The sequence below is a fragment of the Schistocerca serialis genome, chromosome 8 (genome assembly GCF_023864345.2).
Source record: "Schistocerca serialis cubense isolate TAMUIC-IGC-003099 chromosome 8, iqSchSeri2.2, whole genome shotgun sequence".
In the NCBI taxonomy this organism is placed as follows: domain Eukaryota; kingdom Metazoa; phylum Arthropoda; class Insecta; order Orthoptera; family Acrididae; genus Schistocerca; species Schistocerca serialis.
The window spans coordinates 58,094,436-58,112,680 of NC_064645.1; the positions used below are offsets into that span (position 1 = coordinate 58,094,436).

The 18,245-nt window shown below is 45.0% G+C and overlaps 1 protein-coding gene across 1 annotated transcript in view; it reads right to left on the reverse strand.

The window, feature by feature from the left end:
- LOC126416073 (protein FAM151B) overlaps positions 1-18,245 on the reverse strand; it is a 362,218-nt gene that overhangs the window by 198,799 nt on the left and 145,174 nt on the right. The window contains exon 2 of the mRNA XM_050083554.1: positions 2,090-2,248. Coding sequence (XP_049939511.1) covers positions 2,090-2,248 — 159 coding nt within the window. The remainder of the gene's footprint in view (positions 1-2,089; positions 2,249-18,245) is intronic.

The window sequence follows — 18,245 nt, forward strand, 5'->3', positions numbered from 1 at the left end:
AGCGTCGTAGTCTGGAAACACAGTGCAGTTCATGAATCCCTGGTTCAAGTCTCACCTTGGTCATTTGTTTTTCGTTCAATCTGAAATACCTACATCTCGTAATTGTACAATTCATCATCATTTTTTATGACTAATGCACGCCTTGTTGTTTCTAATTACATACTGCACGCGAAATTATTGTTTTCATTTCAAATATAAATTCTTAATCATCGATATTTTATGAAAGATTGCTAATAAAGGTTGCTAAATTTAAGAAAACTAGGCAATTTAATTTTTAGGACATAAACGATAACCAAAATACTCTTCATTTGGACTATGTCCATTGCTTTATATCACAGATGTAGTCTCACACGAAACACAGTGATAAATGTCGTAGAAACTTGAAAAACGATCATTTTCACAGCATCGAGCACACCGTACAGACGTTGCATTTTTACATTTGCCACTGTACGACTACTACATGAACCCGACAGAACTGACCTGGATCCAAGTTAAGGGATTTGGCCCAAAGACTGTTAAGCTGCCAGACGTTCTGGAAGTAGCGCATGCAGCTTTTTCACACGTCACTGCCGAACGCTGGCGGTACATAGAACGGCGCGTCATAAAAGAAGAGGAGAAAATAGGGCGCCTGGCTGACTTCTTTGATCTACTCGTTATCAGTGTAGCAAAAGGCAGTTCCATAGTTCAAATGCATTTCTCAGGTTCGGATAAGGAAGGAGCTAAGAGATTACCAGACGACCGACTGTAATTAATACCTTCAGTGGCTTCAGTATTCAACAGCACGCTGAAACGCTGCAGAATGCTTTTGCATTACACATACAGGGTAGCTCGCTCATAAAAATTACTCTGTGCTCGAGTTAGGAATTTTCATCACTCTTGTTTGTAATCAGAGTACGAGTACTAAGTTAGGTGAGAACGAGAGCATTTTACGCCCTCAGTCTGGTCACCTGAGGAGAGTGGTGAATATAATTTGAGTCTGTTTAAAAATTAAATAACATTTTAGGCTATATTGTTTCTCTGCTCGTCTCTTTTTACGTCTGAACTGCAGCTGCTCGCATCATTGCAGGTTAGTTGGACTAGCTGGCTGACCAGTGCTGTCATAGTCTAATACGCAAGTAAAGCTGTTGTCCCGCATTATTGCTCAGTCTGTGTGCGTGTAACACAGCATGTGTGTGTGAAATCTTATGGGACTTAAGTGCTAAGGTCATCAGTCCCTAAGCTTACACACTACTTAACCTAAATTATCCTAAGGACAGACACACACACACACACACACACACACACACACACACACACACACACACATATGCCCGAGGGCGGACTCGAACCTCCGCCGGGACCAGCCGCACAGTCCATGACTGCAGCGCCTTGGACCGCTTTTTCTTTTCTATTTTTTCATTTTGTTCGGTATTGTTCGTTGCGTTTGGTCTGGGCGGACGTCACAAGACATCCGTTCAAGTTGATCGTTGATTCCTTAACTCAGTTTTTTATTACAGCCCTCTGACTGAACACGCTGAGCTACCGTGCCGGCATTCCTGGCGGTTCATGAGCTTTCACATGAAGATTTTCGCTAACATAGCGTGTAGCACGTGTTTAACTGATAACGTGTTGCCTGTTCCCGAAGAATAGGCAGGTAGGTAGGAGTACGTAATAAAAAATTTATCTGCTAATCGATATTATTTTACGTTGCAACAACCAGAACAGGCAGACCGCAATGCACTGCCGAACAGGAAACATCGAGCATTGCGGAGTTTAGGTGTAGACAGTCAGATGAAATCGAGCCTCAGTTCCAAAGTGCTACCAGAAATGAAGCTAGCACAATGGCTGTAAGGAGAATTTCTGAAGTCACTGATAAGAGATGCCATGAGGTGCTGTAAGGAGCGACGCCAGTGCACATTGAGTGACTGGGAAAGAGTCATTTGGAGTGGTGAATCACTCTGTACCCCGTGGCAATCCGATGCAAATTGTAGGAGTACGTAATAAAAAACGTATCTGCTAAACACAGAGTAACGGCAAGCGGCCTAAGCCCTGTAGAGTGGCACAGCTGTGAACTGGGAACCAGTGCGGCCGGTTGCCTCAGCGTACTCACCGTTGAGGGCTTTGGTCAGCGCCTGCCGGCTGTTGACCCGGTGGGCCCACGTCACTTTGGTGCGGTCGTCCGCGATGCCCTCGAAGTACTTGGTGATCTCCTCAAACTGTGGACCCTGCTTCATCTCCTGCGCCATCGTCACGATGGTTGAACCACCGCCTGAAACCACACAACGAAAGACATCTGTCAGCGACAAAAGTGTATAGAAGTACCCGTGCGAGCAAATGCTCGCATCGATCGATTTTCTGCATCATTAATTTTCTTTTAAGGATCACGTTGTTAAGCCAAGACTGCATATTTGCTCAGGATGGTTTTATTATCAACCGATACCTGTAGTCTTTGCTGACGGTAATTTTATTTACTTCACTATTCCCCAATTTCGACAACAGAGCTATTTCCAAGTGGAAGTCCTGTAAAGTTCTATAAATACTACCCAAACGGTAACCGAACACCAAGTTGTCATATAACTTGCATTCATCGCCTTGTTCCCGCCAAGTCGACTTGAAAATAGCTTTGCGGCCGAATGTTAACAATAGGGTTATAAACAAACAACGTATTCGACAAATATCATATTGGTGACTCGTTGGGTAAGTGCCAAGGTGCCCCTTTAGCTGGTTGAGGTAAGTCAGTTCAGAGGGCGCCTAGAAAAACACTGACGTATACAAACAAATCTTCGGAATGAGGACAATCGTACTTTTTGGATGAAATAATGTAGTCTTCCAAACAATTTCTAATATAGGTAGGTTCCAAGCTGTGATTAAATACATATAAAGCAGAGACGAGTTAAGGCTGTTGTAACATAAATGACATGCTGAAAGTTCCGCGGTCGTTTGTTAAAATACCTTTTATTACACCTACCAGCCACGAATCCAATTCATGACAGATTTTTAAAACATAATTTATAACATGTTAATTTAGTTTCTGCAGTTAGTTGAGTTATAATTTTGCTACTGTCGATAATCTATTGATGATAGTGTCATCTCTTTCAACCTATATCTGACGCCTAATGTAAACGACCTATATATTTATTTTGTTTCCTCCTATATGCTATCAGTTCTTGTTCAAACAAGAGTTGTTAATGTCAGATCAGACTGTCAAATGTCACAGTTCTAATGGCGACCAACACTCTCTAAACATTCGTGATCGAAGTGGCAAAGGCACACTCCACGGTAATCAGTACTTCCGCGACATATTTTGCGCTACACGGAATATACATGCCATCGACAGTAACTGGGTCATTTTTGTCGTAAGTACATAGACCATACATTTATCATTTCATTTTTAACTTGAGTTTTTCCTCCATTTTCATTTCTATTTCGCATCTACGTATATCAATTCAAAACGTCGTCACTGCAGAACATCATAGTGCTGTTAACATTCGACAACTCACCATGAAATACAATGAAGAAATGACGCAGATAAGTTCCAAGCCGGTAATGGCAGTGGGTAGAAACAATAAAATGTTTTGAAATTTCAGTAACTGATTAGTGGTTGTTTTCTCTGCCTCGTGATGACTGGGTGTTGTGTGCTGTCCTTAGCTTAGTTAGGTTTAAGTAGTTCTAAGTTCTAGGTGACTGATGACCATAGCTGTTAAGTCCCATAGTGCTCAGAGCCATTTTTTTGATTAGTGGTTGGTATCTGTTACGAAACCTGCTTACGCAAATAGAAATCTGTGACTATAAGCTACTGTTGTATATAACGCCAGTAATTTCTTCGATCACGTAGCGTCACAGTACTTATCGGACGGAACAGCGAGCACACACAACACGGTATGCCTTAGTAGACGATGGATACTGGATTATGCCCGTGATAAGTACAGGCTGTTCCTAATTTACACAGACTTCGGTTGAAAACCAGTGCGCAATCGTCTGTGACGTTTCCTCATGGGAGCTTACCATTGTTTACAGTTCATACCTGGTTGTCAGAAGACGGAACATTACTCATTACAAAACTTTTTAGACATGTAATTTATGTGTGCAGTACTGTCCGTTAATAAAAAAACGATTTTACCAAATAAATCCACTTTGGTCTATTGTTTCATAGACATTAAAAGCATTTCCTAACCACCATTCCTAAGTAAAAAGTACATCCTTCAGGGAATTGGTGATGATGTACGAGGGTTTGGATGGGAATATGCAGAAATAAGAAAATGTGATCTTTAATTACCAATATTCACTTTTCTACATAATCACCAGCCAATTGGACACATTTCTGCCAACGATGAACAAGTTTCCTGAAGCCGTCAGGGAAAAAGTCGACACTCTGTTTCCGCAACCACAATCTCATAGTCCTCTCAACGTCTTCATCAGATGCATAATGATGTCCCCGCAGATCGTCTTTCATTATCGGGAAAAGATGGAAGTCAGACGTTGCTAAATCTGGACTGTATGGAGGATGGCGTATGGTGGTGAGATTCAGTCTATGAAGTTCTGCTGTGGTGGCACGTGAAGTGTGTGGTTCGGCATTGCCATGCTGCAGGAAAACATTTCCTCTTTCCTTTCGGACCCTTGTTAGCCGTCGTTTCAGAGTTCACAGCGCTGTGATGTAACGCCGTTGTGATGTAACGCTCTGAATTTATTGTTGTTCCATGATCAAGGAAATCAACATGGATAACACCATCTGCGTCCCAGAACACTGTGGCAATCATTTTTCCAGCTGAGGGCTGCGTCTTGATTGTCTTTTTCTGGGGGCGAGTCTTTGTGTCGATATTCCATAGACTGACGTTTCGAATCCGGGTCGTAATGGTGTACCCACGTTTCGTCTCCTGTCACAACCGAATGGAGAAAGGCGTCACCTTCATTCTCGTAACGCTAGAGGAGTCCCTGGCAAATTTCAAGTCTGTGCGCTTTCATTTCAGGAGTCAGCAGCCGGCGTACCCATCGTGCACAAATCTTCCAATATGGAGAAGCAAAGCAATAATGTGACCACAGGTTCTTCTGAAATGCCGATTGTGCTTGAAATTTCTCTCCGAGTGATACGACGATCGTCCTGAATCAATCTGTCAACACTCGGTGGTTGCTGTCACAGGACGTCCAACTCTTTGTTTGTTACGCAGGTCAGATGTTCCCGCCTCAACATCTTTAAACTTACTCGCCTAACGACGCACAGTACTCAAATCACCATAAACTGCTTTCATTCTCTGATGAATCTCCTCTGGGATGACACCTTCTGCTGTCAAGAATTCAGTGACTGCATGTTGCTTAAATCGCATTGAACGACCGTCTGCGCGGGGTTCCACACTTCACACTGTAACAACACAACCGTTCAATACTAAGGCTTCCCGCTAACTGGAGCTGTAGAGGAGAGGCTATGGAACAAGCCAGTACCTGCACATACCAATGCTGCCAACTGTTGAAGAGTTACGAAGGTGGAGAGCACTACTTTTCAGTTAATCGTCGTATAATGGGGTACGATATTACTTGGGTCAGGTCATAGGGGAAATGTTGTGATAGCTGTATAGTCCGAAGATTGGTTCTATTCAACTATCACATTAGCCTGGGCTGTTGCCTCAATTCTGTGTTTATCTCCCACGCTGCCTCCCTCCACTACCAAATTAACTACCCCATGGTGCCTCAATATGTATTGTCAACCTAGTCGTTTTATTAATCAGGTTGGGCTATAAATTTTCTCCCTCCGCTATTCGATTCAGTGCCGCTACGTTAGTCTCTCACTCTACCTACCAAATATTCAGGAGTCTTTTGCACCGCCACATTTCAGAAGTTTATATTGTCTGCACTGTTTATCGCATATATTTAATTTACATTTAAGGTTTCATTCCAAATCAGTATTTCCAGGAAAGACTTTGTAACACTTCTATATATATATATTAGGGTCAAATGTGTTCTTGCTATTGCCAATCTGTTATGTCCACTTTACTACCCAACCACGATATTATAGTGTCTCGCCTCTCGTGTCCTATCTCGGAAACACGCGGCGACGTGGTGAGTAAGGAAAACCAATCGAATTGTGAATGATTTCAAGACAACTGTGCGTATAATGACAAGTGTTTCAGCGTGTACTCGAAGCAGTGCTTGTATTGGAATGACATGTAATCGGTTTCTGTTATTCCAACAGAACCTGGCAAGTGGACACCTCAAGAAATCGAAACGGCCATCAGTTGACCGAAAGCAAGGTACGGTATCACGGCGCTAACATGTCAACTGCTGCCGACTGATCATGATGTTTCTGTCTCACCGGCTGTTTTTGATTATTTTTCCCAACATTTTATACCTCCGTCGTGTGTGTGTGTGTGTGTGTGTGTGTGTGTGTGTGTGTGTGTGTGTGTGTGAGAGAGAGAATGAGAGAGAATTTTTGCTCCTTTTATTAAAAAGGAGCGTGTCGAAAAGGGAAAGAGGGGGTGCGGTACACAGGGCGGGCGAAAGTTCAACACAGGGATGGATTGGCCGGCCTGGGTAATTAAAATGCCGCCTCTCCTCCAAACAAAGAGTTATCAGAGTTTCTCTGCGGATGCGGCACAGTCCGTCAGGGTTCGCAGGCGAGCGGCCTCGACTGCGGCGGCTGCCACGAAATTGCTTTCACAGGAAATTGCAATCCCCGCTTTAACGTGGCCGCGCATGCAACACGGCAACGTGTGACCGGCGGGCAGGCAGATAGAGGAGCCCCGAAAAACAGCCAGACTCGCTACAGTCACACTTGGCGTAAGGAGATACGGCAATACTGTATGTAGCACTCTCTGAACCTGAGTCAAATCTGGAGAGAACAGCGCGCAAACATCCCGAAACGGGGGTGTGCGGGTCAATTATTTGCTCGTTCTAGCGTTGTTACAGCGACAGCGGCTGTGCTGGCGGTTGTTAGCGTCCCGTTTTGAATCTGCTTGGGCGACGGAAAGCATCTGTAGTATTTTTGTTAGCACCGTCTATAGTTAGCATCGAGAGATGAAGGTATGAAAACTGGTACTGTATTGAATTATTTTAGCACGTTTGCAATCATTTCTATTTTATTACGTCACATGCCTCAATGAGCTAAGGCACCCAGCAGCAACAATGAAAGGGCAGGTCGATATACCTGGTAGGAAGCTCAGAAAGCAACTGTACGTCACATAAATAGTTCCCCACTGAACATCCATCTGCAAAACGTATATACCTGGTGGTTATAATTAAACTTTCTGTATTTAACACGTGATAACACGGAAATTAATTGCCATACGAGAACCAGACTTGGTAGCATTAATCTCAAGGACATGGGAAAGAGAAATAATGCACAATCAATTCAATTGAAACACTTTTAATGTGTTGATATGGTACATACGGGTACTATTACTGATACAAAAGGGGCTCAATATGGCGCCCATCAGTGTCCAGAAGTCTGAAAGCGCAGGATTGCATTCCGCACAGCAGAACGAAGCTTGTCCGTAGGTATGCTGGCTACCTCTCTTGATATACTGCGATTCAGTCAGCACATGGGTGAATGTTTCCCTGGTAAATCCCGTACTTCAGGCAGCCCCATAAGCAGAAATCACAGGGAGTGGGATCAGGTGATCATGCCGGCCAAGCATTTGGAAACGGTCGGCTGATAATCCCATCCTTTCCAAATGTGTTTCGGAGAAGCAAGTGAACTTCACCAGCGATGTGCCGTTGGGCCCCATCTTGCATGAAAACTGTTGGGTTCAATACGTCTCTCTCCTGTAGGGCGGGTAGGACGTGCTAACTAAGCATATCGCAGTAACGCTGCACGCATTTGGTCCTTGAGCGCCAACCTTTTCAAAGAAGAATGGGCTAATGATGAACGTATAGGCACACCATACGGTGACACGTTCACTATACAGAGGAACTTCATGCACAGTGACTGAAGGTGAAGGTCTCCACAGTCGGCAACTCTGTGTGTTCACCTCACCCGCCAGAGAAGAATTAGCTTCATCTGTCTATAGGATGGTCCAGGGCCAGCCCTCGTCAACTTCAGTCCTTGCGAGAAAGTGGAGAGCGAAGTCAATACGTGGTTGTACGTCCTGTGGTGCAGGCTACTGTAGTGCAAGTTGCTGTAGGATGTGGATCCTGTACGGATACCATTTGAGAATGGTTCGAAGCACAGTGGATCACGGGATGTTCAACTGTCGTGACGAAGCACGCGCACTTCCTGACGGGAACTGCGCGCACCGTTGTCTGCCGTAGCAACAACGATTTCATGCACCAGCTGTGCTGCAACCGGTTGTCGGCCTCTTCCCGGAGCGACGTCCACTTCTCCAGTTAATTAGAACTTCTTCATCATGCTCCGCACAGCAGGCCAAGAAACAGGACCCTCAGGTAATCCTTTCAGCCTGCAATATTCCTGAACTGCAGCTGCAGTTTTGATGATAAAGCCTCACCAATAATGCCTTGCTCCTTTTGTCCAAGCTCTTGTTGACACGTCAACAAGTGCAGTGCGACTGGTCAGGTGTGACGATGACTGATCATGGCACCTGGTGGCCATAGTTGGAACTGGACGGTGGCGCTGTGACGCATGAAAATCATGCACCCAGTACTTTGGACAGTAATGCTACCAAGTTTGGTAATCGTGCCGTAACTAGTTTCCGTTTTATAACGTGTTAAATAGGGAAATTAAGTTTAATTATAACCACCCGGTATAAGCAGAAATACGGCTCCTGTAAAACAGCTCAGTGTCTAAACAGTATCAGTGGTACCTCAAGACGGCATGAGGACCGACAAGAAGAGCCGAACAGGACATTCTTCAAGTGATTGTAGTTACCGTAACCTGGATTCAGGATTAGACCAGAGGTAAAGGCAGATCAGTGCCTGTGAATACCGAACTATTGCCACGCACCGTCTTCACACCACTGTTAAGTGCACTCGTGTGCAATACTTAAAGGACGAAAGGAAATTTGGCATGATATGCATAGTAACAACTGCTGAATGATCGTTGGTGGATGTGTACGTCTTCCCAACGTATCCAGCACGTTCTCGATGGGATATAAGTCGGGGGAACGGCCAGGTCAGTCTATTCGTCGAATATCCTATCGATCCAGTCTGATTAATGTCTTTGAATGGAAAGTGTCACTGCGTATTTGTCTAAGTTACCTTCTGTACTGTACTGTAGCAATTTTTCTATGTATTGTCCAAGTTCTGTCGAACTATATTATTTGCCACTGCAGATCAACGAAAGTTACTTTCCTCCCTCAGTTTTGGACACCAGTAAAGTACCTTTTAATAAATTGTTGTAAATTGTTCTTAATCTGTGTTGTAATCATTTCGCAGTAATGTTGCCTAACCCTATTCCAAACCTATGAGGACGCTTAGTAGCTGCTGCGTGAAAGCAAGCCAGCTCACAACAGCAACTACGGTGGTAAGGGGGTTTTCTTCCTGCCACACAGTATTCATGTTTGTCACGAAGAGCAGTTGGCAAACCCAACAAAGTCTAAGAAAACCGTTGCACCACTCAACACTTGAGGTTGCTGTGTCACCAGCATCTGCTCCAACATCTGTGCGCGAACTGTAACACTGAAGCCTTACTCAGTACTGGTGATAAGTTAATTACTGTCATGCAAACACCTGGTAATACTGCCATGGACGCATTGGCTCTGTGTGCTCTTGGCTCTGAGCACTATGGGACTTAACATCTGAGGTCATCAGTCCCATAGAACTTAGAACTACTTAAACCTAACTAACCTAAGCACATCACAAACATCCATGGCCGAGGCAGGATTCGAACCTGCGACCGTAGCAGTCGCGCGGTTCCGGACTGAGCGCCTAGAACCGCTAGACCACCGCGGCCGGCATTCGTATCTTCAGTCTGCATATATACATGGCAGACCTTTGACTTGAAAAGATCTCTAGAACCGTACAGTTTGATTGGGTTTGTTCACATGCCGATCAGAAGAATTTGTTTGGTGCACAAAGTTCAGTCAAGTAATCTGTGATGCGCTCTTGTGTCAACATTATTATGACGTCTTCGATGTAACTTATTGGGAGTTTTACAGTTCTGCTAGTTCACCTACCGCGATAAACACAGCCATGCTTCACCAAGAAAAAGTCTAGCTTGCTACTCTGGTAGTAACGTGCGTGCCAGAAAAACCGAAAGACCGTGGGATCGAATTCCGGCCGTATGACGGTATACATCAGTCCTTTACGCTAGCCTACACCTCTCAATGATGTTAAGGTCTTCTAGGAACGACATGCGGTTCGCAATCCGCGTTAAATTGCAGGTCCACTTTTCCCGGTACAATTACTGGGGTAGGTTAGGAAGACTCAAGTCACCGATGTGGCATCAGGCTCTTTAACAACACGGAACTATCATTAACATGAAGAAGTGCATTTCGGAATCAGCCTCTCCACCATGAAGAGATTGCAACAGGCTGCTGAAATACTGAGGTCGAGCAACAGTGTCTGGATCGGTTAGTTGACGTTAGGTGTCAGTTTGGGCGTCTACTTAGCTCTGTGGGCGAATGTTAGCGCCGCACCAGTCTGAGGTTTTTCTCGGACTCCCTCCTAAGGCTGTTCCCAGCTCGTCTAGTTCGGTACGCCACTGGGCAGAGTCCCAGCAACGGGCCTGAGCGGAGGCGCCGATCGGAGCCTGCCTGCCCTTTACACTGATCAGACGGAAAATTATGAGCACCGACCTACTATCGATAAAAACCCGCCCAGCCGACAGCAGCGGCTCCTGTCGAGGATTGACTGCCAGTCACACGCACTGTGCATGTAGGAACAGCGAGTGTGCTGTCTGTGTCTGGGAGGTGGAAGGCGCGAGATACATCTGAGCTTGAGCGAGCGCAGATTGTGATGGCTCTGGGGCTCGGCACGAGCATTTCGAAAACTGCGCGACTTGTCGGGCGTTCGAGAAGTGCTGTGGTGACTGACTTCAACACGTGGCGAAACCAAAGTTAAACCACGCCCAAACGTCGTGGGGCTGGGCGCTACCCGTCATTACAGGTGTCGGACGTCGTATACTGGGAAGGCTGGACAGAGTACAAGTGTGTCTGAAAGCACAGTGTACCGAACACTCCTAACAGCGGGCCTCTGCAGCTGACGACCTGTGCATGCGCCAATGTTAACACCACGACATCGGCAACTGCGAGCGATATGGGCACGTGGACGTCGGTGCTGGGCGTTGACGCTGTGGCAAAACGTGGCGCGGTCTGATGAATCCCGACACCTTCTTCATCATACTGATGGGAGGGCGTGGATCCGTTGTCTTCCGTGGGAACAGCTCCTTGACACCTGTACTGCGGGACCCAGACAAGCTGCCCGGGGCTACATTACGCTCTAAGAAAAATTCACACGGGCATCCATGGGTCAGATGGACGTCGTGCAAGGCACCATGACGCCCGAGGAGTACCGTACACTGGTTGCAGACCAGGTACACCCCTTCAGGATGATCATGTTTCCCGACGGTAGTGGCATTTTTCAACAAGATAATGCTCCATGTCACAAGGCCAGGAGTGTGGTCGAGTGGTCCGAGGAACGCAGCGGCGAGTTCCAATTGATGAGCTGGGCTCCCAACTCGCCAGATCTGAACCCGACCGAAAACATCAGGGATGTGACTGAATGTGGCGCCAGAGCTCATAGCTCCCCTCCCCGGAATTTAAGGGAATTAGGAAACTCGTGTCTGCAGATGTGGTGGCAACTCGCTCCGGCGACCTACCAAGGCCTCACTGCTTCCACGCCACGGCGCGTCGCCGCTGTTATCCGTGCCAAAGGTGGACGTACCTGGTATTACGTAGGTGGTCATAATTATCTGGCTGATCAGTGTACTGAGCTTCCCGTGGACTGCCGGTGCAGCACTTGCGTCGCGCATGGAACACCTTGTGTAGGACAAGTTGTGATAACTTCCTGTATAAGGAACCCTCTAGCAGCAACTCTGTGCAAGTTCACAAAGCATCTCCGTAATACTCGCATGCTGTAACCCGTACCTGGTGCGGATGCCAAACACTAGAGCAATACTCAATAATAGGTCGCACGAGCGTCTAATATACGGTCTCCTTTATAGATGAGCTACCCTTTCCTGGTACCCTCCAATAAATCAGAGTCGACCTTTGGCCTTCCCTACTGCCGGCCTTACGTGCTCGTTCCATTTCGCTCTGCTTTGCAACGTCACGTCTAGATATTTAACGGACGTTACTGTGTCAAGCACCACACTACAAGGGCAGTATTCGAACATTACGGATTTCTTTCTCCCGCCTATCTGCATTATCTTGTATTTTTCTATATTTAGAGCGAGCTGCCATTGATCACAGGAACCAAAAATTTTGTCCAAGTCATCTTCTATCCTCTACACTCACTGAAGGAGGGCACTTTCCCCTACACCACAGAGTCATCAGCAAACAGATACAAATTGTTGCTCACCCTGGCCGTCAGCTCATTTATGTATTTTGGTATATACAGAACAAGAGTGGTCCTATCACACTTCCCTGGGGTGCCCTAGAATATACCCTCGACTCTAATGAACACTCGCCGTAGAGGACAACGTACTGGTTCTGTTACACAAGAAGTCTTCGCGCCACTGACATATCTGGGAACCTAATCTGTATGCCCCGATCTTCGTTAACAATCTGGGGTGCAGCACTGTGTCAAACGCTTTCCGGAAATCTGAGGATAAGGCATCTGCTTGTTGTGCTCCGTCCACTGTCTGAAGGCCATCAAGTGGAAAAAGGACAAGCCGAGTTCCGCACGAGCGACGCTTTCTAAATCCGTTCCTGTCGTAGTGCGCGTTTGTCTATAAATGATGACAAGCTCTTCACTTCGTATTTTGTTGGTGACCGAATCATTATTGCAGAAGATGAGAATGACAAATAACACGGCTAGAAAGTCGCAAAGATAGGATTGGAAATGCGGTTTAACCATTAATTTAGAGAAAACGGAATATTTTGTTGTTGGATGAGTAATTCAAGACCTGATCTTAGATTCTCGGGTAGTAAGGTCTGTACACTTTTATAAATTTTTGGAGACTTTATAAACAAAGCCGGATTTGTAAAAGCGAAAATCAGAACAGTATTGCCCAAGGTAGGAAAGCAACAAAACAATTAAATGAAGTTCTATGAGGCACACATATCAGGTCAGAAATCAAGAGAAGTATTTTAAAATTGCTGTGGAAATGATAGCGGAGCATGGAGCATGAACATGGAAAATGACTGAAAGAAATAAGAGGAACTTACTGTCGATACGGCTGGGATTTTGGAGGCGTTGCCGTACTTGACACTACAGAATGAAATTAAAGCTGAAAACATAGTAATAGAATGAACGTGGGCGACACTGTAATGGATACAGTCGCTGCAAAACGACTGAGATGATGTGGGCATGTAGGCCGTTGTGGTAAGGGTGAATGGACTCCAACTAACAGAGGAAAAAGGAGGATCGCAGAAAACATTGTTACAATGAGTTACAAAAGCTATTTCAGAGAGGAATTTGCAAACGGGACATAATAAAGATAGGAGACTTTGGAAGGTAAGTTGCGGGAAACAACTATAATGTTGCACTAAATCGCAATTTGAAATCAAATATAGTTATCGGTTCTGCAATGACGTGACAGTTTCCCTCGAACGATGGAAACAATGTCCGAAACATAGAGAGCAAGATATCTAATGAAGTTATTTTCGCACAAGATCTAAGTTTCCTAATTGATCTCTGATAATGGTATCACAAACAAGTAGCGCTTCCTGTTTAGCATCCGAAAGTGATCAAGGACCAAGACTTAAATTCTAATTTTTCCGTTCAGTGGAAATACGCATGCAACCAAATTCTGAGCACTACATGCACAGTACTCCCAACCAACGTAGCGGCCTCAGCAAACAAAGGCTGACTGCCCACCGCCCCACTTCACTCGGTGAGAGAAGTCGAACGACTGTTGTCTGCCACTAGAGACGCACGACCACACAAGGGTATGTTTCTGCGGAAACCTGTTTGTCGGAACGAGCGAGTGGCTGCCGCATGGCTGGAGACATAGGCGAAGCAGTGCGGGAAACCACAGCAGTAGCCTGTGGCAGCATCGATCGTGGCCACACCGAACTACCTGCTCGTTAAGGGCTCTTGTCAGTTATAAGTGGACTAAATTTCGTGTCGTTATGTACCTACCCAGCGGGGGACACTGATGTGTCGACCAATCACTGATTCATGGACCACAGCTAGAAACGGGAGGGGATGGGGGAGGTGAGTGTAGTTCGCACACCGACTAACGAGGATATTTCCGGCACTCCGATACGTGTGTTTCGGTTTCAAAACCGATTCCATCACAGTCTCTGACGCAAACTGCGAAACAGCAGCCTGACGAACTCGGAAACGTGGATCGTATGGGAATGAACGGAACAAGCCGCCTCATACAGTAACGACACAAGAGCTTCTGCTTCCGGACAAAATGAAAAAAGCACGTTTACTACTGCTTATTACTTATTTATACATACTACCTGATATTGACGGAAAGCGAGGCAATCATGGAGGATTAATGGTATTGCATTACTACGTAACGTGACAAAATACAGAAACATCGAAAACACAATTAAGTCTCCGCTGGGCGTTTGATACTAATTATGCCAGACTAAGGTGACAAATTGCAACAAATAAGGAAAAAGCACTGTCAGATACAAAAAAAACGTGCAAATGCTACAAAAGAACGTCAAAGAAGACATACGCGCTATATAATAATATTCCCCATAGTGAAGATTGAGGAGTGCTTCGGTTATGATCTCTAAAACTATTCCTAAACTGAATTTGCTTTCTATTATTGTGTGAACGTGCTTTCATTTATAAACGTAGTCTTCCGCGGCCATTGTCACATGCTTTCATTTATAAACGTAGTGTTCCGCGGCCATTCTCACATTCAATACTTTAGAGCCCACATATATGGACAATTTCTTTTTTTTTTGTTTTGGTTCATACACCCACCTCCGAAATATGAAAGCAAAGAACTTGCAGCAGGTGAGATTTGTTTAATCGTATCGAGGATGATGAAGTGCTCACAGGTCTTAATCTACGCATGTTTTACTGATTTTTTGTTTTGTTTTTTGCTTCGAATGGTGGTTCCTTTGATATCCCTGAATGTTTCCTCTGAGACTCCCCGTACACATAATTTCTAGCCTTTAATACTTGAGTACTGTGTAAACCTCTAACGTAAGATTATACATCTTAATGAGTAGATTATGGTAAAGTTCCAAGTTTTTAATCTCGGCCAATAATTATCTGAAATGCTGAAAATCAAATTTTTGTGGAGGCCGTTAGATAGGCAATCTGCAACTGAGTCTTTACATTGGTTCAAATGGCTCTGAGCACTATGGGACTCAACTGCTGAGGTCATTAGTCCCCTAGAACTTAGAACTAGTTAAACCTAACTAACCTAAGGGCATCACAAACATCCATGCCCGAGGCAGGATTCGAACCTGCGACCGTAGCGGTCTTGCGGTTCCAGACTGCAGCGCCTTTAACCGCACGGCCACTTCGGCCGGCTAGTCTTTACATTATTTGTAGTCGTATACGCAGAGACACAAGGTAACTTGGACACACTGAATATTTCGTATATAATTCTAGATGCCGTCATAAAGTTTACCGCAAATGATGGCACGCAAAGGGGAAAATATTTTGCCGCCGTGGTAGCACCTGTATCTGTTGTAAGTGACACGATGCACAAGCAACAACTGTGTTCAAAAAATGGCTCTGAGCACTATGGGACTTAACTACTGTGGTCATCAGTCCCCGAGAACTTAGATCTACTTAAACCTAACTAACCTAAGGACATCACACACATCCATGCCCGAGGCAGGATTCGAGCCTGCGACCGTAGCAATCGCGCGGTTCCGGACTGCGCGCCTAGAACCGCTAGACCACCGCGGCCGGCAACAACTGTGTTGTTAGCTAATGGGACGTGATACATTTTGAATGTCAATCAAAACCTCTTGTAAATAAGAATTCAGTGATGCGTTGTTTTTTGAGATTCTCATTGAGATTATCACAAGAACAGACAGGCAGCGTCGTAAATACAGGCGCCAAGGCAGGGGAGGCAGCGAGATTCTGTCTCTTCTTCAGCTCCTCTGAGTAGCCTTGTTGAGCGATGTCAGCCACGCTACAGCTCACGCAAAACAGAGAAGTTACAAGGGTAAAGGTACGGATAGATTTTTTTGTGATGTCCCCCACACTAATCATCCGCCCATCCACAGTTAACCGGCGTTGTGATTTCATCGGTCTACCTTGTTTGCTATTCGGACTCATTTTACATTGATTTTATGACTATGTATTTTCCGTTTAATTTATGTCGTCAACCTATGCTGAGTATACTTCTAGGTCCTCTTTTCTTTGGTCCTTCCGGTGTATAGCCATTCTGGTTTGGCAACCATGATGACGTTTCGGCAGTTAATGGACGTTTCTATAGTTAATATACATACATGGTCTGTGCCACATTGCTAAAGCAGGCAGTCCTAACACAGCTGATTGTAAATTTTTCCTAGTGGTGACGAGCACGGGCTGGTTTTAAGTGCTAACTCACTAACTTCAACCATTCGCAAATATTTATTACTATTGATATTCAGGCCCTTCAGGCCGAGTGGCAACGTCACTACCCCTTTTTGGTTATTAATTTTATCTTGTTAGCTTGTTTCATTAAAAGAACCTTTGGTATATGAATTTGTCTTTTGGTCTTTACTGCTCCTTTGGACGAAGTAAATTAACTGTTGGTTTTGCATTCTTGTAGAATTATCAAAACAGCATTAGTGGTTACATTTGATTGGCCCTTCTGGCCGAATGATTAAAGTCATTTCTTTCAGTAACTTATTGTAGTGGTCAATAATTAATCAAAAGTGTTGGGTCCTTCAGACCGTGATTATCTCCTTATGTTGAATCTTAAGGTTGTCATTCTGACATTACAGTCGTGAATGTTCAGCGGCCCTTCAGGCCTGGAGTTTAAAAATTTTTATTGTGTTTTGTATATATGTACCAGTGAGCAAGCGTTTTTTAATGTTTAATAAAATTAAATTGTGTTTGGAACTGTAACCTCATTTGGGTCTACGTTTTCACTCCTTGCAGCCTTTGAGCTCTGCTTACCTTACGGTTTTGTTAAGTTTTCCCATACCACGACGTTATCAACAAGAACAGTGTCGCTGATTAACGCAGTTTCCACGCGATTCCGCGGAATTTGGTGTACACTCCAGCCTGCCACAGAGACCATCATTTTCTGTGCTGGTCCTTCCTCCGAGTGACCTACGGAACCGCTCCATCTACAGACTGGACAAGACAATGAGGACAAGGCGATGTCGCAGAAAGTGTCTTCCGATTAGCTAAAAAATTACTGCACTTCTCGTATTCGTGTCACAGGAAGTGTCGATGCAACTGAATCGAATATTAAAATCACGAAGGATACTTATAGTTGTGGCTGGCGCGCTGCCCCGCGATCTACAAGGAAATGAACAGAGAGACAGAACAGTGTGTTTAATGCGATTCGCTAGAAGGAAGCCGCTGCCTGCAGCGTGTTTGAGAATTCCTTACTCTTCGTTGCGTTGAAGGACGCAACGTGACTGCAAATATCTCTCTCATTATGACCGAGACAAGCAGCGACATTTCTTTCCCTGTTCCTGTTCTAAGTGCCTCCTTGGCTTTCTTCACACACTTTAGAAGTACTGATGAAAAAAACTACGTGCAATAGGGTTTCCACTAGAGAACGGTACACTGTAGGACAAAATACACTTCTGATATGTTGGACCATCACCCGCATCAGACGTATAAAATGTATTAAATAATGTACTCATATACCGATAAGACGGCGGGGGGGGGGCGGGGGGAGGGGGGGGGGGGAGAAATCAGTGAGATCCATGGGAAGATAGAAGATAGTATGCCATGGTAAGAAGACTCGCGACAGTACAAGAACACGAAAGATGCCAGGGAAGATTTGAAGTGGAATGATCATATAAAATTAATTGTTGGTAAGGCGGGTACCAGGTTGAGATTCATTGGGAGAGTGCTTAGAAACTGTAGTCCATCAACAAAGGAGGTGGCTTACAAAACACTCGTTCGACCTATACTTGAGTATTGCTCATCAGTGTGGCATCCGTACCAGATCGGTCTGACGGAGGAGATAGAGAAGATCCAAAGAAGAGCGGCGCGTTTCGTCACAGGGTTATTTGGTAACCGTGATAGCGTTACGGAGATGTTTAATAAACTCAAGTGGCAGACTCTGCAAGAGAGGCGCTCTGCATCGCGATGTAGCTTGCTCGCCAGGTTTCGAAAGGGTGCGT